General features: G+C 40.4%; 2 protein-coding genes and 1 long non-coding RNA gene across 9 annotated transcripts in view; 1 reads left to right on the forward strand and 2 right to left on the reverse strand.

Annotated features, from left to right (window-relative positions):
- Positions 1-524: 524 nt before the first annotated feature.
- Positions 525-23,913, reverse strand: PPP2R3C (protein phosphatase 2 regulatory subunit B''gamma). 6 transcript variants are annotated; one of them, XM_043548208.1, is made up of 13 exons: positions 23,778-23,913; positions 20,934-21,061; positions 19,105-19,209; positions 18,099-18,211; positions 16,712-16,809; positions 14,480-14,550; positions 13,322-13,454; positions 12,050-12,105; positions 11,897-11,972; positions 11,068-11,204; positions 9,519-9,656; positions 2,042-2,101; positions 525-1,246 (listed from the first exon to the last, which is right to left on the reverse strand). In XM_043548208.1, exons 1-13 carry the CDS (start codon positions 23,911-23,913, stop codon positions 1,058-1,060), a joined length of 1,440 nt encoding a protein of 479 aa, XP_043404143.1. In that variant the 3' UTR covers positions 525-1,057. The 6 variants fall into 6 exon arrangements, with proteins under 6 accessions (XP_043404143.1, XP_027683363.1, XP_027683362.1 ...); XM_027827562.3 differs by having other exon boundaries at positions 23,731-23,863; XM_027827561.3 differs by lacking the exon at positions 23,778-23,913 and adding an exon at positions 23,475-23,599.
- Positions 22,150-23,307, reverse strand: LOC122466130. The gene is made up of 2 exons (XR_006291432.1): positions 22,869-23,307; positions 22,150-22,783 (listed from the first exon to the last, which is right to left on the reverse strand). It is a non-coding gene; the product is annotated as an uncharacterized LOC122466130 (long non-coding RNA).
- The window catches only part of PRORP (protein only RNase P catalytic subunit), a 99,412-nt gene continuing 99,050 nt past the window's right edge, over positions 23,593-23,954 (forward strand). Inside the window, exon 1 of one of the 2 annotated variants that reach the window (XM_037900597.2) lies at positions 23,593-23,856. The gene's annotated coding sequence lies outside the window, so the exon portion shown is untranslated. Of the gene's footprint in view, positions 23,925-23,954 lie in introns of both variants that reach the window. The other variant, XM_007065255.4, reaches the window with a different exon arrangement.

Below are 23,954 nucleotides of genomic sequence, written 5' to 3' on the forward strand. Positions count from 1 at the left end.
ATTGGGATGTTATACATTTCATCATCTGACTTCGGAGGCTTAGTACTACTTAGAGATAAATATGTATCAATCCAAGGGCAGCATTAAGTCATTTTAGCTTAAATCACCACATTTTGGAAGGAGTTATGTCTATAGCGATAAGGCAACGATAGTGAAAGCGTCTCTGTACTCAACTCAGCCTTCTGAGGTAATATACAGGAGTGAAAGTAAAGCCTTGTGTTGTATTAAAAACTGTTCCAGTTTGACTAGTGGTATGATTTAATTAAACCAGTGAAAACCCTGCTGTACATACTTGCACTTAGCTTAAATAAATTTCTTAATAGAGTTAAGCTAAGCAACAATAGACCACTCTTTAAATTGCTGTAAACCCCTCTGTAGATACACTAATATTGTTTTGAAACATTCAAGTTAAACCAGTGCAACTTTCTCATATTGACAAGACACCATTCACTTATGCCATTCAGTACTGTGTATGTCTACCACAGATGCTAGTGTGTGTGTTAATTGCTTATTCTCCCTCCTACTAAAATAAAAATTCAAATTTTTATTTATACAAAACCTTCATCTATAGTTGAATAATACGGGGGGAGGAAACTCCATATTGCATACATAACATAAGTTTTTTTTTTCTTAACACTTAGTTGCTAGTGACCACTACATGTGACAGATTTAAAAACTCTGACAGCAGTTAGACCAATCCCAAGATTCCTACTGGCTTCAGCAGTAGCAGAGACAGGCCAACACTGAGCATTTTTGGAAATCCCATCCTTAATATTCTACAGGTTTAATAAAACAAAATGTTGAAAGAGAAATGTTACTTGCTACTGTAGGCTGAAGAAAGATTCCAAACAATCTCTTCAGCTTACTAAGATCAAACCACTGCCTCTTAAATAGCACGGTAGCTATTTTGGCTTCACCATTTGTCAATTTGACAATCCCTATACAAAGTTTTAATACTGGGGGAAGATGGAAGTGTCTCATCTGAATAATGAATAGGCCTGCAGCTTCAGAGCTTGTGCACATTTAGGCACATCTCCATGAATACAGTGTATTCCTGTTATGTATCATCAATATCTGTAGTATTGTCATTATCACTTGCTACAAGAACCTCTCTGTTCTCATAGGTCCAGAAGCCATTCAGATCAATTAGAATGCTAGTAACAGTGTCTCCTTGGCTACTGTTGATTAAGTCTTGAAGGGAGATCTTGTACGGATCCTTAGGCTTCACCATATCAAAGATTTCATCCTAAGAAAGGAAAACCATAGAATTAAAAGGCACATTTATAAGCAAAATAGTGATTACTTTATCCACAGCATGTACGGAATGATCATTTGGGCAGTCTATGCCCCCCACTCATGAAGCTTTGATCTAAAATAAGATTGCATCTTAAGTACAGAGTTGGTAGCTGAGTACACTGCCCTTCTAGTAAAGGTCTTACTCAGCCAGAGAGGCAGTATGGTGGGCTCAGAAAGGTAGCCTGAAGCCCTGCCTCTTTAAAAAACTACAACAAAACGCAAAGAAATCAGGTAAATCCCTACCTAATGTTATGGAATTTTCTCTTCATTAAACATGAGTCACTTGCAGTATTTCAAGACTTCTGAAACTAAATAGGGAACTGCTAGCTAATATTATGTTAGAATGGTATCAATAAGATGTAGTATGCTTTTAGTTACTGACAGTTCTCAAGGTAGAGCTATTTGATTTCTTTATCAGCAAGATAAACTTCCAACTATTGTCAAGCATCTAAAACCAAAGGCGAGGCTCCATTTGTGCTTATTGTAGGTACTTGCATCAGAAAAATCTAAGAGAAGTTGAATACTAAAAACTTTGCTTTCAGCATAATTACCGTTTAGAATGAAGGGGAATTTCCAAAGTCACATTACTAACGAGTTAACTTTGCCATGCTGTAAAAAAATGATGATTTAACACCCCACAAACACCCAGTGGCTACAATACTGTGCAAGTAAAATTTCAAATCTGTTTAACTCAAAAATTCCAGTTATGCACATGCTTTACTCTCTATATTTAGGGAAAGCTAACCTTGACATCTTGAAAAGAAACTGGTTCTTGTCCATGGATTTTCATTTGTTCCTGAATAGCCTATAGGAAAAGAAAAGCTTAGTTTCAGAGCAGTAGAAACCTAAGAAACAAAACTGATAATTTAGTGTTCTACAGCTGCTCAGTACTAGATTTAAAAAAAATATTTTTAATTGTCTAAAAGAGACCAGGTGGGTGAGATCTTTTATTGGACCAACTTCTAGTGGTGAGAGACAAGCTTTCAAGCCACACAGAGCTCTTCTTCAGGTCAAAAGCTTGTCTGTCTCTCCAACAGAAGTTGGTCCGATTAAAAGATATTACTTCACCCACCTTTACTCTCTAATATCCGGGAACCAACACAGCTACACCACATATTTAAAGAAAGAGATGTGAACCGGAGTGGCTGCAACCCATCCTTCCTTCCATGACTAGAGTGAACAATCCAAATGATTAAAGCAACTGGAATTCTATCATCCACAAAGGCAGGATTAGATTAAGGTCAATCACTATGGGTATGTCTACACTGCGATTGGAAGCGTGCACAGCAGAAGAAATGCAACTGGATAAAGACATATGCTAGCTCTGTCTGAGCTAGTCAGGTAAAAATAGTATTGTGGCCATTGCAGCACAGGTGGCAGCATAGGCTAGCCACTCAACAAGTACCAGCCCACCTAGCGCTGGGTTGGTAGCCTGTGCCGTAACATCCACACTGCTATTTTTAGCATGCTAGTTCAAGCAGAGCTAGTGCAAGTCTGTTCACCCAGACAGGGAGACATGCTCCCTGATCCAGTGTAAACATACCCTATATGCCTGGGCCCTCAGTGTCTGGAGTGACATGATGAGCTCAGTCTTAACTTTCATTAAAAAAAAAAAAAGTTTCTAATCCTCACAGATGCAACAAAAACCTTGAAAATGTGACCCAAGTGTAATTGAGGCCTGCCTAGTCTGCAGATAGCCTAAAAGTGTGAAGTGCCCCATTCATCTTAGCTATGAAAGCACCTACCACGCAAATGAGGGACATGGCTGAGGCAGGATCACAGGGGCCCCAATCCTGAAGGCCCCAGATTGCCTTAATTTGGTCCTGCACAAAGGCCACACTGCTAGTGACCTGGTAAGAGCACACTTAGGACATGTCCACATTTGAAATGCTAGAGCTGCACCCCTGCAGCTGGGCTGCTGTAGTGCTTCAGTATGGACACTATCTATGCTGACAGCAGGGGTTCTCCCTTTGGCATAGGTGATCCATCTTCCCAAGACGAAGTAGCTAAGTCAACAGAAGAATTCTTCCATTGACTTAGCATTGTCTACATTGGGGCTCAGGTTTGCTTACTATGCCACTCAGGGGTGTGGATTTTTCCTGAGCAACATAGTCACGCTGACTTAACTCTTTGTGTAGAACAGGCCTTAATATTTTTCTCTGTAGCCCACTTTGATAGACGTAAGACAATAGATTTACTGCTGTGGATAAGAAAGATCAATTCAAAGTTTGATACCGACAATTGAAGGGCATTACTGACATTATTGCAAAAAGCACGGAGTGACCTGTATGGAGAAAGGGTGCAGATGACCACACAACCTAATAAAAATTTATTGTATTTATGTAGGATTTCTGAATACTAGATGTACCCCAATTGCCTGCCACCCTTCATTACAGAGGTGACTGCATTATAGTGGTACTGTACAAAGATTATATAGTTTGTAAAGTGTTTTGGGACAAAGGGTGTTTGTCTATTATGCTGATTTAAATGTTTAGCTTCCACAGCAAAAAATACAACCGGTTCTGTATTAACTGAATGAAACCTTGCAGATTAAAGAAATGAATAATCTGAACAAAAAGCAATTTTGCAGTGTAAAATGTATTTGAACTTAACATCACGTGGAACTACACCCTAGCACAGCCAATTTGAAGCAAAACACAGGTTTTTATTCTCTAGATTTTTTATTAGACAAAATTTGAGATAGCACTATACCTATTAAATTTAGAAACTCAGTGAATAAAGACAGTAATTCCTTGCCATAGGGGAGATTTCAACTGAGCCACAGAACATGTTTCATTCACTACATAATTCTGTCCAAACATTGGAGTGGATCTATGTAAATTATACAGTAGGGGGGAAAAAACTAATAAGAAGATGAAGGACCGATCAATGTCTGTGACAGAGTTCTGTATCTATTTTCTATAGCAAGCTACTTTGAAAGATGGAACTTGGATTCTGGTTGGTTAAAATAATGCACAGCAGTAGCTAAACTAAACCACAAGATGGGAAGGGAAAGTCAGAATCTTTGTACAACGCACTAACAAATTTAGTAAGTTAGCTAAATGAAGCCATACAACATGGTGATAACCTACCCAACAGTTAGCAACAGAAAACACATGGCACCAATAGGTTGAGGGAGTCCAACTTAAGGGCCTCATCAAATGTCCCCTGAAGTCAAGGAGAGTCTTTCCACTGATTTCAATAGGCATTGGATCAGACAGTGAGGACAGAGAACATGATGCACGGACTAGTAAAGAATGCCAATTCATGCAGATTTACCTTGTGAAATTGGCAGTCATGCTTTATGCAATTTAAGAACTACTACAAGTGGTTTTCTGTCAAAACTGTCACCAAGTTCTTTTATTACAATTCTATGGCACCACCAGCAACAAGCCAATACTGACGTGAACCTGTTTCACGCTCTGTACAGAATACAGCTCAGGCTGGATTCTGTACCAGCACCGCACTTACTGAAAAAGCTTTGAAACTGTTCTAGTGTTTACTTGGAAGACTTCTGTTGAAAGATCATGCTTTTCCAGAATTATATAACTGAAGTCACCATCAGTAAAGGGTTTTTGTTTAATAGACAGGAGGTTTATTATTGAACAACAGCAAAGGGCATAAGAATATAAATAAGACTTTATGAGCTATATCTGAATGCTTAATGAACTGAATGAATATGTACTTGTTCTTGATTTGGTTAGTGCAGGCTTGAGTACAATGAAATGCAATTGATTTTAGAATCTTGGTACAAAATACCATGTGCAGATAAAGTTAGAATCACAAATATTTTTAGTTATCTGACACAATTGTCGCTGAAGAAGGATCTTATGCCTGAGAACAGGATCAGGCAAATAATTCCCTTTGACATCAATCAAAGCCAGGACTGACCCCCAAGCTATCAACACCAAAAATAATTGATAACTTTTCTTACTTACAGTCTATTTTCTGCAAATATAGGCACTGCATAAGTTTTCAAGGAGATTCAACCATATGGAAAGATTGAAGGGAGAGTTGCAAGCCAAAGGGAGATAAAGTTACAGAAAAGTAAATTTGGAATTAGAGGAATTTTAATGACTTTTTTTTTTAATGGAAGCTTAACTATGGGAACCTTCCTCACAGCTAAATATTGAGAAAAATATTTATGATTCACAGAGCCTAAGAAAGTGCAATGAATTATTAGTGTGCAATCTTGAAATGCTAGTTAATAAATGAAATGCTTGAAAATGCAAGTTAATAAACACAGGTCTGTCAGTTTGCATCACAGAGACTTTGTGGGATAATAAACATGACTGGAATATTGGTACAGAAGAGTACAGCTTGCTCAGGAAGGACAGGCACAGGAATAAAGGGAGGAGGTGTTGCCTTATATATTAAAAATGTATATACTTGGACTGAGGTTGAGATGGAAATAGGAGACAGACTTGTTGAAAGTCTCTGGATAAGGATAAAAGGGGTAAAAAACAAGGGTGATGTCATGGTAGGGGTCTACTACAGACCACCTAACTAAGAAGAAGAGGTGGAGGAGGGTTTTTTAAAACAACTAACAAAATCATCCAAAGCACATGACTTGATGGTGATGGGTAAGGCTCCGTGTTTGTCATGGAGGTCACGGAAATCATGGATTCCATGATTTCTGCAGCAGCCCTGTGTAGCTGGCCCAGGAGCCACCTGAGCAGCTCAGGCAGCCCCCAGGTCAGTCACACCAGCTGCTGCTGGGGAAGTCTTGGGGCCCCCTGCCTCCCAGCAGCAGGAGTTTGGGGGGGGGAGGGGGGGGGTTTCCTTCCTTGCTCCATATGCTGCCTCTGCTGACAGCTGGGCACCGCCCCCGCAGTGCTTCCCGAGGCTGCGCCCCCCCTCCCCAGCACCTGCGGCGCCCCCTGAGTCCTCCCCCTCAGTTTTAGTTAGGGGTATTTTTAGTAAAAGTCATGGATAGGTCATGGGCCGTGAATTTTTGTTTACTGCCCGTGACCTGTCCATGACTTTTACCAAAAATACCCGTGACTAAAACGTATCCTTAGTGATGGGGGACTTCAACTACCAGGCATCTGTTGGGAAAATAATACAGCAGGGCAAAGACTATCCAACAAGTTCTTGGAATATATTGGAGACAATTTTTTATTTCAGAAGGTGGAGAAAGCTACTAAGGGAGAGGCTGTTCTAGATTTGATTTTGACAAATAGGGAAGAACTGGCAGAGAATTTGAAAGTGAAAGGCAGCCTAAGTGAAAGTGATCATGAAATGGTAGAGTTCATGATTCTAAGTAGGAGGGAAAACAGCGACTTTATAGGTAAGTTCCCCTGGGAAGCAAGTTTAAGGGGAAAAACAGTTCAAGAGAGTTGAAAGCCACATTTTAAGGGCACAAGAGCAAACTATCCCACTGCATAGGAAAGATAGGAAGTATGGCAAGAGACCACGATGGCTTAACTAGGACATATTCAATGATCTAACTCAAAGAAGAGTCCTACATAAAGTGGAAACGAGGTCAAATTACGAAGGATGAATATAAACAAATAACACAGGTATATAGGGACAAAATTAGAAAGACCAAGGCACAAAATGAAATTAAACTTGCTAGAGACATAAAGGGTAACAAGAAAACATTCTTCAAATACATTAGAAGCAAGAGGAAGACCAAGGACAAGGTAGGCCCATTACTCAATGAGGGGGGAAAAACAATAACAGAAAATGTGGAAAAGGCAGAAGTGCTAAATGACTTTTTTGTTTTGGTTTTCATCACAAAGGTTAGCAGCGATTGGATGACTAACATAGTTAATGACAGTGAAAACGAGGTAGGATCAGAGGCTAATATAGAGAAAGAACAGTTAAAAATTACTTAGACAAGTTAGATGTCTTCAAGTCACCAGGGCCTGATGAAATACATCCTAGAATACTCAAGCAACTGACTGAGGAGATATCTGAACCATTAGCGATTATCTTTGAAAAGTCATGGAAGACTGGAGAGATTCCAGAGGACTTGAGAAGGGCAAATATATTGCCAATCTATAAAAAGGAAAATAAGGACAACCTGGGGAATTACAGACCAGTCAGCTTAACTTCAGTACCCTGAAAGATAATGGAGCAAATCGTTAAGCAATCAATTTGCAAATACCCAGAAGATAATAAAGTGTTAAGTAAGAGTCAGCATGGATTTGTCAAGAACAAATTGTGTCAAAGCAACCTAATCATAGAATCTTAGGGTTGGAAGAGACCTCAGGAGGTCATCTAGTCCAACCCCCTGCTCAAAGCAGGACCAACCCCAACTAAATCACCGCAGCCAGGGCTTTGTCAAGCCGAGCCTTAAAAACCTCTAAGGATGGAGATTCCACCACCTCCCTAGGTAACCCGTTCCAGTGCTTCACCACCCTCCTAGTGAAATAGTGTTTCCTAATATCCAACCTAGACCTCCCACACTGCAACTGGAGAACACTGCTCCTTGTTCTGTCATCTGCCACCACTCAGAACAGCTGAGCTACATCCTCTTTGGAACCCCACTTCAGGTAGTTGAAGGCTGCTATCAAATCCCCCCTCACAAATTCTGCAGACTACACAAGCCCAGTTCCCTCAGCCTCTCCTTGTAAGTCATGAGCCCCAGCCTCCTAATCATTTTCGTGCCCTCCTAATAGCTTTCTTTGACAGGGTAACAAGCCTTGTGGACAGGAAGCAGCAGATGTGGTATATCTTGACTTTAGGAAGGCTTTTGATACTGTCTCGCATGACCCTCTCATAAACAAACTAGGAAGATACAACCTAGATGTAGCTACTATAAGGTGGGTACATAACTGTTTGGAAAATTGTTCCCAGAGAGTAGTGATAGGGAAGGGCATAATGAGCGGGGTCCCACAGGGATCGGTTCTGGCTCTGGTTCTGTTCAATATCTTCAATGATTTTGATAATGGCATAGAGAGTACACTTATAAAGTTTGCGGATGATAACAAGCTGGGAGGGGTTGCAAGTGCTTTGGAGGATAGAATTAAAATTCCAAATGATCTGGACAAACTGGAGAAATGGTCCGAAGTAAACAGGATGAAATTCAGTAAGGACAAATGGAAGGAACAATCAGTTGCACACATACAAAATGGGAAATGACTGCCTAGGAAGGAGTACTACAGAAAGGGATGTGGGGGTCATAGTGGATCACAAGCTAAATATGAGTCAACAGCGTAACGCTGTTGCAAAAAAAGCAAACATTGTCCTGGGATGTATTAGCAGGAGTATTGTAAGCAAGACATGAGAAGTAATTCTTCTGCTCTACTCTGCGCTGATTAGGCCTCAACTGGAGTACTGTGTCCAGTTCTGGGCGCCACATTTCAGGAAAGATGTGGACAAATTGGAGCAAATCCAGATAAGAGTAACAAAAATGATTAAAGGTCTAGAAAACATGACCAAGGAGGGAAGATTGAAAAAATTGGGTTTGTTTAGTCTGGAGAAGACAAGATTGAGGGGGGACATGATAACAGTTTTCAAGTACATAAAAGGTTGTTACAAGGAAGAGGGAGAAAAATTATTCTCCTTAACCTCTGAGGATAGGATAAGAAGCAATGGGCTTAAATTGCAGAAAGGGAAGTTTAGGTTGGATATTAGGAAAAACTTCCTAATTGTCAGGGTGGTTAAGCACTAGAATAAATTGCCTAGGGAGGTTGTGGAATCTCCATAATTGGAGATTTTTAAAATCAAGTTAGAGAAACACCTGTCAGGGATGGTCTAGATAATACTTAGTCCTGCCATGAGTGCAGGGGACTGGACTAGATGACCTGTCGAGGTCCTTTCCAGTCCTATGATTCTGTGATCTGCACATTAAATATAAAATCCCTTAAGTGACTGCAGAGAACTACAATTGCATTTTCTATTACTTATAATGAATTTTGAATCCTCTGAGGCATGAAACTCTGTGTATTAAGAAATTAAGACCATCCCATACAGTTGTCTTTATTTTTTTACCTTGTAAGTACGTCTTCATTATACGGCAATTTCAACTATTGGAAAACCAAAATTATTTGCTATTGATTTATATTAAATCAAAACAGTTTAGTTTCTAATGTAGGAAAGATGTTGAAAATGCCTTTTGAATTCTTTCCAAGTTTTAGAATGTGGGGTTTTAACATTTTAAATCTTTGTTCAAGTTGACAAAAACCTCATAGTGGGCATAGGTAATTTAAAGTGACCCCCTGCAGATTTGGAAGTAGAAGCAAGACTATAACAACACACATATAGAGACTTACCCTAAAGAAATAATTCAGGGAAAAAACATTCAGGTATCCTTTGTTCTCTATATCAAGCAGTTTGAAAATATATTGTAGAGCTGCAGGTTCCTTTCTGTTTTCTAATGCAAGCACAAAGTCCAGGTAGGTCTTATAGTCCTAAAAGCAAATACAATCATGATTATTACAGTCATCTTTTTAAATTGATTTTGCAAGCAGGAACATTGTAATTGGTGGCTATTTCACTGCAGGGTAGCAGTTAGGTTTTTTTGGAAGACGACAACATGAAACAGAAAATAGTTGCTGCCACTGAAGTGAATGGAGGAGTTTGTTTCTATGATTTACTGAGGCAGCATAACCATACTTTTTCACTGACATTTTATTTGTAAACTAAGGAGTCTGTCCAGAAATCCAATGAAACAGGCTATATACATTTAAACAATACTTGCTTATTACATCCTTAGATTGCCAAGCATAGTCCAGTTGGCTGAGATGGGAACCATGTGACAAGATAGTTTCCAAAAATTTCCTCCACTTCTAGTTAATAGTTTATAGCATTAAAATATTGATAGACTTGCCATTGGCTGAGAGTGGGCCACATGACCAATGGACCTAAAACATAGGACTCTCAGAACAGGGTAACTAATGCTGCAGGACTTTTAGGACCAAACAGACCCTAGGTTGAGACATTAAATATAGTAGAATTTGGATCATACTTTCTTTTTTTTCTGTTAGTGCCACTGCTTTGGTTTCTTGATCACAATGCAACAATTAACTATAGCTACCTACATACGTTACATATACACTGTATTTCTATGCATTCATCACAACCCTATCCACATTAGCTTAAAATTGGAGCCCCAGAACACAGACCGCTAGGGTGAATTCACAATTAACTAAATTTGCATTTTATAAACCATCTCAACATAAACACCATGAACAGTGATACACTATAAATGAAGTGTTTCACGATAAAACAATATACACATACGTTTTCACTGATTGTCTTTGTCCATCCTAAGTCTTTAGTTTTAGTTTATAGGCTCCTCACTATTCACTCTCATAGCTGTAGGAGGCACACAGCAAAACCACCACAGTCTTCTGTCTCACATTAACTTCACAATGAGGTTTATTATTTAACTAGCTGCTGGATCAGCTCTCTAATGAACATTGTTCAATTACTTGCCATTTGGATTTCCTTCTTTGTTTAAAGAGAGAGAGCCAAAATCATTCGAGAAACATTCCTGCTTCTCCACATTTAGTTAAGATTACTTCCTTCAGTTATTGGAGAGGAAAATTTATACTGGATTATCTTGGTTTGTTACAATGGTACCTCATCTCCTTTCACTAAAATATACTGGAATAACACATTATGCTTTTTGGTAATAATCAGATAATTATATTTTCTAAGCTTCTGCTCTGTTCTATTTGCAGAAGCAGGTACTAAATAAAATAGTCATATTACTTTAATTTGTTCTTTGATTTAAAGATAATGCTTATGCTAATATATCTATCATAGTTTTAGAACAGAACTTGTACATCGGAGTGCAAGCTAGAGATATATGATTACCATTTCTCCATCATAAGTCAGACATTCCTGGAAGACACGATCTAAAAATATATTGGTCAGAGTCCCTGTTCCATAGCGGGATAGTTCCTCTTTGCTGAGCATACCATTGTGATCTTTGTCAAGATTTAAATACTGGCCTAGGAAGAAAAAAATAGACTGAAAATACAATAAAATCTCCTTACATCATAGAAGAACTAAATTTTAATGTGACAACACACAGGAGTGCCAAGTTCATTTAATATATTTCACATTCTTTTGGATTAAATGTATAAGTAAAGTTATTAAATTACAATGTTCTAACTCCGTAAGAATATTTATAGTGCACCCTAAGCATATACAGAATGTAGAAAGACAAGGTCCCTGCTCCAAGACACTAACAGCATAAGTCAGATGAAGATGGTACATGGAATAGAACAAGCCTCAGAACAGAAATGGAGAGAAACAATGTAAGAAAGTTTAGTGGCAAAAGTGGTTTTAAAGAAGGAATGATAGGTGATTGGCACTCAAGGAGGAGGTTGTTTCTGGGGTAAAGAAGAGATGCACAGATAAGAGTGGGAAGGGACATAGGCAGCAGTTAGGACAGAAGGTAGGGAAGAGTCTAAGGAGCATGAAGAGAGATGTAAGGGATAATGAATTTGAGGACCAAAAGCATGAACATGATGCAGAAGGTGAGAGGGATGTAGTGAAGAGTGGAGGAAGCAGGAGAGGAAGATTATCTAAGCAGTGGGGTTTTACATAGATATGGGGACACAGAGGAAAGGTAATACTGAGTCTCTGACTAAATTATGCAAACTAGTGAATACAAATGACTGTGCATGTAAGAACATACCGTAAACCCTCAATGCAGACGGAGCAGAAAACCAATTTGTTTCTTGACTTTCTTTAGAAAGTTCTTCATCCCTTAACTAAATGAAAAGGAAGCGTACAGTTAGAATTCAGGAAGTGCAAAGTGAAATAACAAAACATGTCAAGAGATTTTTACCTCCAATAAGTCATCCAGAAAGCTGCAAGCTAAAATATCTTGTATCTTTATCTTGCCTGCGGGAAAAGAAAAAAAAAATCTGTAACATGGTCACCTAGTTACACATCAACCTGGCCTTACTCACTTGAGAGGTTCCATTTACTTTAGTGGTACTGAGTGAATAAGGTTCCCAGGATTGGGTCCTAAAGATTACCAGGAAAAGCAATGCAAACGTTTTATCAATTATGCTTCCTAACCCCTCAAAAAGAGAATCAATAAAAAAGCTTATCACACAGACACAAGTTAAACCGTTAAATTTAAGGATCAAACACAAACCATTTTTTAAAAAATACAAATTAGCTGTTACAGTGACAGCGTAAAACAAAGCCTGACATTTGTAAACTGTGTCTCAGTTCAAAAAGAATCATTATGGAATTACACAATTTTAAAGACAGGAAGTTAGGATCAAAATTATGAGTGTTTATTACAGAGTCACAAGTGAAACAACTAGTGTTTGTCCATTTGTGAAAGTTATACGCCAGGTCTATACCGAAAACTTTTAACAGGACAGTAACATTGGTTGGGTGTGATTTTTTTCTTTAATACATTTTTTATACTTGTAAAAGGCCTAATGTAGGCGTAGTTTTAGTGGCAAAACAGTGGTTTTGCCAAAACAGCTTATTTTATTCAGTGAACTGGTATAAGCTATACCAGCAAAAGCACTCTTTTGATGGTGTAAGCTCTGTCTACACTAGGAGGGTTTGCTGGTATAGCTATACCACAAACCTTTTCTAGTGTAGACTAGGCCAGAGATACTCAAAAATCCAACCAAGGAGAGGTATATCAGGCTGACAGTTAGATCTCTGGTTTGTGTTTTATGAGAAGAATTACTTGACAGAATACCATCAGAGCTGAGGTATCTGTTGTGCTGCACTTAACTGTAGTAGGGATTAATATAAAGCTAATCCTAGTTCATTTACTTTTGCAGCAATATGGTCCAACATATCATTTTTAATTTCTAAGCAAGCAGTCTGGAGTACAACACTGAGGTGGTATTTCATTAGGACCCGTTCTGACTCTGATCCTGCAATCTGATCTGTGCAGACACACCATTAAACCCATGCAGAACCCCATAGTCTTCAGTGGAGTTCAGTCCGCACAGATCATATTGCAGGATTGGGGCCTATGAAAATATTTGTACAATGTTATGAATACAGAAACAATTTCAGTATTCATATTTTAAAAGTAAAAACATTTCCACATATGTTTGAGAGTTTGAAAACATGAGTTTACCTGTTCTGAGAGGGTCTAAAAAGAAGAAGAACTTTCTAACCGCAGTGCAGACATAGAACGAGTAAAATGATTTTTCTAAACCATCCAACTGTGGCAAAGTAGGGATAAGTTCCAAAATATAATTTTCTAAATCCTGCAAAATTAAAAAAGGAAAGAAAATATGCTTTGAGATTATAAACATTGCCATTGTTCAATTTAAATTAATTGTTTAAATTATTCTTTTGATTTACAAGTTTTATTTGTTGAAAATATCCTGCAGCAATATCACTGTACTGCTTGAGTTAGTTAATTACCTAAAACCTCTCCCTTTCTTCCCATTTTTAAACCTGAGTTTGACCAATGATGATCTCTTCCTCTACAAATTTCAGAAATTTACTGCACCTAGTAAATTAGATGGTATTTTCAATAATTAGAGACTAATTAAAACCTCTATTCAGATGGCTTACACCATTGCCAGTAAAAGTGACAGGAGAAGAGCATGTGACAGTACAGGAGCAGTTTTTTTGGTGTCAAAATTAAAAGACACCAGGAGCAACAGGAAGAACAGAGGGTGCTGAGACAGTGCTCCATCATATGATAAAACACACATTTCTGTACACTTGAGGTTGTTTCTTCAAGATGAGCACCACGTAAAATGCATACCTGGCATTGTGACTGGCACTGGTCCATTAGTAAAATGGGGGGGGAGGGGGAAATACATGTGAATATGTGGTAAACCAAATCTTTACCGAATGCCAGTGCACAATTATGGGGTCTGGATGTTCTTTTTGATTAATATTCGATCACAGATTTGATTTGATTTTTTAAGACTGCTACATGTGTAAAGATAAAATAATCTGAAGAGCATCTTTAGCTTTTACATCATCTCTTGATCAATAAATATAATAGAATATCAATCATCTGAAATCTTAGTATTCAAACCTCCCTAAGGAACTTCCAGTATGTCTCCCAAACTAGCGATTCTCTTGCCATTAAATCTCTGTTACTCTGTATAAGCTCCTCTTTATCCAAACAATTTTCGTGTCACCCAAGATGTCTGGACTATTGGGATCTTATTCTAATGTAAAAACATTAAAGTACAAGTCACCTTTATCCTCTCTGTTGATTTAAGCTACCCCAGATAAAGTACATTAAATTTACCAAGTGGGCAGTACTTACCGATTCTCTGAGGTAACCCTGTCCTGCCACATCATATAAACTGAGGCCTATTCTTGTCTGGTGAAGCCATACTGTAAAAAAGGATTTAGAATCAAGATATAGGATCCTTTTTTTGGGCAAAGAATAAATACTTAGTTAACACAGAGTTAAAGTTGACTGATAGTGCCTTGTACCCCTTCCAAATATCAAATGCACCTATACTTAATCCTCTGAAAACTAGGAATTACAACTTTAAGATATACACCAATTCTGCCCCACAACCTTTACCCTACCACCCAGCATTAACAAGAGTCACTGGGGATATACTGTAAGTATGTTTCAGCCAAGGTTGCCCCACATGCAACTATGAGGAATGAATAAGTAAATGTGCCATTTTATGTGGTGTGTTGTGTCCCATGGAATTGTATGCTCTAATTTATCGGCATGTACTTATTACTCCTGAGGGAATTCTGTGCCAAAAAATTAAAAATGTGTTTTTGAGTGATGGGTTTGATGAAAAATCTCAGCTCAGTTAACAAGGGCGTGTGCATCGTCCTCTACACATTGAGGGAGGGGCGGACTGGGTAATAAATTCATACTGGTCAAGTTTTGACCAGGGCAGGATGGTACAGATCCAGGTCCTAGGCTGGGGAGCTGCGGGTATTTTGGCTGGAGCCTATCTATTGTTGGTTCATGCAGTGACAGGCAGCGTATCCATGAACGCAGCTGGGTGTGACCCCGTCAGTGGATGTTGGTGTGAGCGCAAGCTTGGAGGGCTTTGCAGCTTGTCACAACATCACAGTGTGAGAGGGAACCCAGTTTGCTAGAACAGAGGGCTCAGGTGTACCCCACTTCCAGGTGGCACCCTGGAGGGGACAGTCACAGGGATATGGCTCAGAGTGGGCAGAGTTACGACTGCAGTGTGCCTGAATGGTGTGTGCCTGAACTCTGTGTTTCCTGGTTTGCAGAGGTTTAAGTATAAGTGCATTTGATGTTCTGAAAGGATACAAGCTTCTGCAGGTCAACCTTAACTCTGTGTAAATGAAGTTTTTGGGCAGTGAATTTCTCTTGGTTTTTGAGGAAGTGGTGTTAGTGAGGAAGGTATGATTCAGGGGCACAAGGAGGCTTCCTGGGAACACCTCCCTACTACTCAGATACCACTTCTGCCCTCCTCCTGGCTCCTCCATGCTCTCAGTAGGGCTGGGAAGGTATGGGGAGAAAGGAAAGTTGTACCTGATGGGCTGTGAGGAGCACATCTACCAGCTGGTAGCAGTAAGGCAGAGTGGAGGGGAGTTCCAGATTCCACTCTGGGGGCTAATGTAAGGGGAAGGTGCTCTGCACAATCTTCTGCAACATAGGAGTGCAGAGGTGTGAAGGGTTCATTCTTCTTAATAAGACACTTTCAGATTAATCAGAATATTCCCTGGAGAAGAATATAGCTTGACAGAATAGCTTCGAGAGGTGTGAACTGATCTATTCACAAGAGGGTGCTCACAGACAACCTGCTTACACCGAAGTTGTAATGGAAGAAACCCCAAACTAACAAAAAAAGCTTCTTGCGGAACTCAGGGCTGGTCTACACTAGAAGTGCTACAGCAACACAGCTGCACTGATGCAGCTGCGCCACTGTAGCACATATGGTGAAGACGCTCTATGCCAACAGGAGACCTCTCATCACAAAGCCACCTCCACAAGAGGTGGTAGCTATATTGGCGAGAGAAGCTGACACATCTCTGTCCACACTGGCGCTTAGGTCAGTGGCTTACTCACATTCCAGAACGACATAAGTTATACTGACATACGTGGTAATGTGTACAAGCCCTCGTTGCTTAAAGAAAAGCATAAGGCATCTTAAATAGTTACGCATTCACTACTTTTCCTTGTGTGGTGTCAAATCTGCAACAGTAACTTGGAACAGTCTTAGCAGGAAGGCAAGGTGTGAGTAAGCAGGAAGGCAAATGACTTTCAAAAGCTTTATTTCAAAGCCATAAAGAACCTGCTATTGATATTTCCTGCTATTGATATTTCAGGAGTTTGAATCTTTTTTCCTATAAAACAATACTCAGGAAAAAAAGGTGGAACAGAAAAACAGGATTTGTAACCTAAGGGCCAGATATTGCTCCTGTTGATGAGAACTGCAAGTGTCCTGTTAGACTTCAACTGGTGCAGGGCCATAAACTAGGAATATAATACAACTTAAATACTCCTGAAAATAAAATAATCTTCAATATCACAGAAGAAATATCAACTCACCTTTTCTCATCACATAATTGAAGAACTGCATGATAGATATCCTTCCATAGGGATCATTGTGGAGTAATTTAGCAAAGACTTTTGCTGTAAAGAACTGCCTATGAAACACAAGAACGACAACACTAAGGCTTTGTCTACACTAAAGGCTTGAAATGCGACAGTTTCAATCTAGACACTACCTATGGAATGAATTCTTCCATCAACCTAGTGCCGTCTACACTAGGGGTAGGTCATCTTAACTAGGTCACTCAGGGGTGTGGATTTTGCACACCCCTGAGTGACATAGCTGGGTCGATCTAACTTTTTACTGTAGACCAGGCCTCAGACTGTGCAAACCTAATATAATGACACCAGTTGACTGGCTGATCAGCTACAGTATATAAAACAACTAACATTCTTCTGAATATTATTTCATGACAGGATAGGATATGTTATTTTTCTGGAAGTGGATAAAAATAATAGAAGACACTGGGCCAGATCTTAATCTCAGTCATGCTATCCAGGTGCCTCAGAAAATCTGTAACATGAATGAATTGCACAAGCAAAGTAAGAGATTTTAAGAGAGATGTGCAGTGCCATACAATGGATATAAGAGATCAGAAAATGAACCAGAATTTTCAGAGCTGCCTGGTTTTCTACAACAAAAACAAAATATAAAATGTAATGTCCTGATACTGCAGTCGCTTCCTCTCCAATTTTCCTCATTGGTTTAAAGAGCAGTTTCCCACATTATAATATCAAACCCCTTGTTTCTATTTACAGAAAGTAAACTATGCACCACTTAACTAGGACAGCTCAGATTTAAGTTCAATAATGAACAGCATCAACTGCTGCTTAGTGGAGATGCCTTCTGATGATTTAATGGTCTTTTGTGTATTTCAATTCTAGTTAAATCTATTTACCCTTTTAGCAGCTTCCAAGTCCCTTTAACTAGGATGATGTATGAAGAAACTGTATGAACTGCCTGACTACTACCTGTTCCTGACTATTTGTTTGCTCCTGCCTAACCAAGCAAACTAACCGGGCTGCTATGCTGGGTGTAAAAGAGAGGCTTCTGACACTGGAGAGGCACCATGTGAGCTCTGCAGTTTCCTGGACAGTAGCATTACTATTAGAATGGTATTTCTGTTTATAAGAACTTCCTCTTAATTAAAATGAAACAGGATCTACCAGGGGCATCTCAATCAAAAGGATCCTACCATGTCTGACATTAACTTTTTTGTAGGGATGCAAATTGAAGAGTCCAGTGACAATTTTCTTATATAATACCATTTGCTCACCCTTAATTAAACTTCCTATAATTTTAAACAGTTACATAGCTTATAGTATTATGATCTTAAATAGCTGTTTAACTTTAGTAAGCATGCACTAGATGAAGGAGCCTTACTTGCACTTGGGTCCAGCTTTCTCACCAACTTTCAAGAAGCTCTCATAATTGATCATTGCTTCCTCCCCAACCATAGGTGGTGTCTGATGTTTGTCCAGCAGAAACCATAAATTCTTAAAGGGGATTTAGATTTGGTTAGGGAAATATCACATAACAAATGTTAACATGCTCAGACAGGTTACTCATATCTAGGGCTCTTTGTCTGTCAAAGATCGCGGAAGTCACGGATTTCGTGACTTTCCACGACCTCCATGACTTCTGCAGGGGCCAGTGTGGCTGACCCCAAGGCCGCCAAAGCAGCTAGCTCCAGGGCCAGCTGCTCAGGTGGCCCTTGGGACAGCCTCACCAGCTGCTGTTGGAGAGGCCCCGGGGACAGCCACTGCTCCGGCGGACCCCGGCAGTGGTCCTGCGGCGGATGGAGCAGCCGGGATCTGCGGCCCCCAGCAGCTGGAGACACTGGACCCTTACCCACCCACTCCTATAATAGACCCATAACCTCTGGCTGAGTTACTGAAGTCCTCAAATCATGGTTTAAAGACTTAATGTTACAGAGAATCCACCATTTACACTAGTTTAAACCTGCAAGTGACCCGTGCCCCATGCTGCAGAGGAAGGCGAAAACCCCCTAGGGTCTCTGCCAATCTGACTCAGGGGAAAATTCCTTCCCGACCCCAAATATGGTGATCAGTTAGACCCTGAGCACATGGGCAAGACCCAGCAGCCAGACAACTGGGAAAGAATTCTCTATAGTAACTCAGATCCCTCCCCATCTTCTGTCCCATCACCAGCCATTGGAGATATTTGCGGCTCGCAGTAGCAGACCAGCTACATGCGATTGTAGGCAGTCTCATCAGACCATCCCCTCCATAAATTTACCAAGCTCAGTCTTGAAGCCAGTTAGTTTTCTTGCCCCCTCTGCTCCCCTTGGAAGACTGTTCCAGAACTTCACTCCAACTCAACTCCGATGGTTAGATTAAGAAATGATACATTCTTAGTGCCTTCTTACCTGCAGCTCTTCATTATCTAACAGCTCTCTACTTTTTCTCTGTAGAAAGACTGCTCTAGATTCTTCTCTTAATTTCTGCAGTAAGACTTCATCCTCAGCTGGTAGCTAAAAATATTACAACGTTATTATTTGTATTGCATTCCTTAAGCCCCAATCATGATCAGGGTCCTATTTTGCTAGGTGTTCTACAAGCACATCAGAATACAAGTTTCTGTCTTACAAAGAGTTTACAGTCTAATCTGTAACAATATGCAATCTACCAAAAAATAGGACAGAAGGAAGGGGTATGTTTTTATCGTGTATTATATAAATCCTAAATATTTCCATAGTGATATTATAAACTTTGTAATATGAACTGGAGTTATGTTTGCTATGGAGCCAAAACCACTGCAAGATCTTAGTTTCTGATCTCATGAAAGACAAACAACTGCAAAATGTCTCAAGTCACTGTCTCCTATTACTTCTTGGTTTATAGCCCAACTTTGATTGATGCATAAAAATACCTTTTCATATCTTTTGCATGGTATAACTATTGCCAAACATCTGACACTGAACAATATCCTGGTCAATGTAACCTAAAATCCTTAATATAGTTCCTGTGAATTTACAAGCATTTTCAATGTGTAAATTTCATATTGCTGCTTCATTAAGTACTTTTGCCAAACAGTACCCTCAGATGTGTGCCATGGATGTTACTAGAACCTGAGGATGTATGGGATGTCAGTGCAATCTATATTTCAATAAGAGCATCTTCAATCCCCAGCAATACTATAATTAGGAAGATACTATTTTATATAATGGATACATATGTGAAAAAGTAGATCAAAATAGTTTTTACTGATTACTTAAAGGTCTAGGACAGAGAATTCTATTTTTATTGTAAGGTTAATAATTCTTATTTCATTTTCTGGTAACTTTTTCTCCCCTGCTTTCAAGTTTATTACCTTTGGTAGGAAAAAAAGTATTAATTACTACTTTGCATTGAAGAGTCTGATTTTTTTTTTCAAATAATGAAGGGCTTCAAGAAAACTAACACAAATACAAGGCTGACATGAGCATTCTATGCTATAATACGAAGGGCTACTGTCAAAAAAACGTGGCTCTGGACTGACCACTGGTTTCTTTCTTACAGAGGTGAAGTGCTTGACCAACTCCTTCTGTTGGATAATATAAGCAACAACTCTACCCTTAGTCTACAAGACCAGTGACCCATCCTTTTGGCAAAATGAGTATCTTATTCATGGCTAATGAGACAGGAATGCAGAAAATAAAATAGAAAAGGTGGTTTCCAGATCACAGCACTTGATATGACATTGTCATAGGGAGAGAGCGCTCAATCATTCATCCAAGAAAGGTTGGGAAGTGTAGAGAAAAAAAATCACACAATAGGCTGTTGTGACAAATGTATAACTATTGTCAAACTAATTGCGTGACACCTTCTGCAAATGCTCAGGAAACTAGGTAGGGACTTCACGATACTGGCATTCCAGGGTCATGAATTGCGTGTAAAGGTTGGAAAAGATGGGAAGGAGGTTTTCAAGTTTTGAAAAGAGAGAAAATACATATTTTATGTTGCTCCATGGCTAACCCAATTAACCAATTGTCTACAGCATTAGCAAACTATTTCATGGGTTAATAAGATCCTCCTCAGCAGCTGTATGAGATTCATTAAATCCACAACTAGAAGTGAAAAACACTCATAACACAGCTCTCTCAAATTCTGACCCAATGTAGCTTTTGCTACTAAAATGCCAGTATTAAATAGGTAAAGATTTTCTGCTTTGAGTGGTATATTCTTAGGTTTAAGTAGCTCTTGATATACCACTTACCCTGTAATAAAACCGTGGTATATTCATGTAGGATGTATTAACGCTTTTTCTTCCTCCTTTCCATTCCATGTAGTATTTTGTAAACAACTCCATTTCTTCATCCTTTAGCTCTTGTTCACTTTTTTTAGCTGCTTAACACAGAACAGAATATCTTACATTTTACCCCCAGGTAGACTGATTTTAACAAAGTGTTCGGTTAAAGGAAATCCATTTTGCTTTTATATAATTGCATTTTTTAACCACCAGTGTCACTATAATCTGTATAATCCGCAGAGGGCATCAAGTAAAAAGCATAAATGCCTGGAAAACAGCAGGCATACATCATGTTTGTCTGCTCCCTAAAGGCTTGCAGAAGACCCTCTCCGCTAACACCATGTGGTCGGAAAGCTTTGAGTGGAGGAGGGCAGGGCTGTGGCTGGCAAAGGCAGGGAGCAGCAAGTTCTCTGGTGCTAAGTGTTTAAATGTAATTCTGCTACAGCACTAAGTCACCTCTGAGTCTTAATATGCATTCACAAGGAAGGCCTCTGTGGCAACGACTCCCTCAAGAGTAGCACTACTACTGGATGAGGCAAAGTAGGTGCAGGCTCCTACCATAGATGACCCAGAATCTGTGTGGCTGGCTTGGAGCCCAATTTCCCTGCAGATGCACACGTTCCTTAGGGTTTCAGGATCCTGTTTGTTGCATCATAAAGTGAAAGTCAAGGTTCTTGTGGTTTTTTCCCCTCACAGGAATAGTGCATGTTTTACATTTGCATTTAGCATAACTTTCTGTACATATCTAACTAAAGACTAATGAAAGCTTAGCAGTTGCTAAAACATATTTATATTAATTTAATCTATAATTTTTGCATTTACTATTTGTAGAAATTATAGATTAACTATCATGAAAAACTTGGCTTCAACCCCCACTTGTCTTTTGGGCTAGGACTATTTCTCCCTCTCTCTTCATATCATTAATTGAAGAGAAATTACTGCTGTACATTGCACATGTATTTCTTTTTCATTAAAGTTTGTGTAGAACTAAGGGGGCTCCATTCCATTCCCATGCAGTATTTAAGCAAAGTTCAAAGTGTCAGAAACTATCTCTGGACATGTCTAAGTAATTGCTAATAAAGTGGTAAAATCTGATCTTTGAAGAAAACTGTAAGAATACCAACGTCCTCACTAATGTGAATTGGAAATAAAAAGCATTACATTTTATTCAGTTACAACTAAATAAAAGTACAAATTACTACACATTTATTTGAATTTATTCTTAATACAAAAGGTATGCAAATATACTAATTAGGCACTAAGATACCACAGCAAGGGGCTGGGTATATGTGCCTGAATACATTAGATAGGCATATCTCCTTGTCTATCAAAGATACCAACCAAGCTGAGGTCCTTGATATAAACAAAAGTTTGTTGCTATTGTTCTAAAACCGATTCTGTGGCCATAAAAAGCCTGCAAGTTGTTCCTAGGATTCATGCAATAGTTCAAGCTACTTTCTACTTGGGGCCAAGTGTTTTTTTGAAAGTTATTTCTTTAGCTTGCATCAGTCAATGATATGGTATCAATTTCACTGTACACACTTTAACAGTATATTGTGGTGGGGAGAGAAAGAAAACATTACAAGCATACAGCGCAGACCCAAAAGCACTTGGACTTGGAATTTGCCTTCCCATCACCCTAGCACACTCTGTCACTGACATGCAACGTAAAACATCCTATGGGTTGCATCATTTTCAGCAGGAATGTTTTATGTGTCAAAGACGAGGGGACTTTTTTAAATGCAAAGAGCTGAAATGCGGTACGTGTGAGACCTTAGCTCTAGCTCCAGGTGTGGTCCTCGCAGTCCTGGAGGCATCTAATAAATTGGTTAGTCTCTAAGGTGCCACTAGTACTCCTTTTCTTTTTGCAAATACAGACTAACACGGCTGCTACTCTGAAACCTGTCAAATGGGCACAGAGAGCTCCAGTGGGGCTACACTAGACCTTCAGATGTGGTAGGTAGCAAATGTTAGCTAATGCCACACCCTAGACGAGGCCTGTGTGACCTCACCCCGATCTGCAGGGATCGGGCTCCAGGGCCTGTTCAGGCTTTACCCCTACCCCCACTGAGGCAGGCTACCGGGGCGGGACTGGCACCGACTAGTCACGGCGGTTTGTCACAAGGACGCCCGTCTGCACAGGGCGCTGGGCTCACGGCACTGAGGGCCCGAACAGAGACAGTTTGGGAGCGGCTGGCTCCAGGGCAGGGCCGGGCTGTCAGCACAGCCCCTGAGCTCCGCGCTGGACCGAGCCTAAGTCAGAGCCAGAGACGCTGCCGCCCTCTCTCTGTGGGACCCCGCCGCCTCTGCGCCCCCCTTCCCGCTCGCTCTATGTTTCCCGCGCACTCACGGCCGGTGCAGGCGGCCAGCCGGCCCCGCAACGCCTGCTTCCACTCCATGCCCCACAACGCCCCGCCCCAACGGCCACACAGCCGGGTTACTGTTCCTCCACCATGTAACCACCATGCTAGCTGCGGGTACGAAGCTGCTAAGGGCCCTGGCAATTACTTCCGACGCCTGCGACCTCTCCCATACACTTCGTACGTCCCCGGCCGACTAAAGCGACTGGCGCTGACACCCTGCCCGTAACCAATATGGCGGCCACGGCCAGCTAAGGCCGCTTTACTGTGCTCTGCTCTCATTGGATCCCTGTGATCACATGCGCCACACGAGCCCGCAGTCTGGACAGTGCTGAGCCTCATACAGAGCCCTGATTGGCGGAGGGACCTTGGACAGAGAGCAAGTTCAGAGGAAAAGCTCTCACCTATGGAGAGCGACTGGCCGGCGCGGCTCCGCCATTACGTGACCCACCCCCTTCGGCTATGAGTGGCATCCTCCAGAGCCGCTCCGCGCTGCGATACTGACACCCGCAGCGCCTCGCCTGAGGCAGGTCCGCATGGGGAAGGCAGCAAAGGCATGGCCCGCAATTGGACCACAGAGACTGCATCCCCCGCCCCGGTACGTGCTGCGCGCCCTGTACAGGCGGCC

This window comes from Chelonia mydas, chromosome 6, assembly GCF_015237465.2.
Source record: "Chelonia mydas isolate rCheMyd1 chromosome 6, rCheMyd1.pri.v2, whole genome shotgun sequence".
Classification (NCBI taxonomy): Eukaryota; Metazoa; Chordata; order Testudines; family Cheloniidae; genus Chelonia; species Chelonia mydas.

Bases quoted from the DNA above. Each gene is read 5' to 3' on its own strand.
- PPP2R3C (XM_043548208.1), bottom strand. From the start codon at position 23,913: ATGCAGTCTCTGTGGTCCAATTGCGGGCCATGCCTTTGCTGCCTTCCC. The intron at 13,455-14,479 runs GTAAGTACTGCC...TTAATTTTGCAG, and splicing joins AGGGTTACCTCAGAGAATCG to GATTTAGAAAATTATATTTT. The intron at 2,102-9,518 runs GTAAGTCTCTAT...CTTTTCCTATAG, and splicing joins CCCTGAATTATTTCTTTAGG to GCTATTCAGGAACAAATGAA.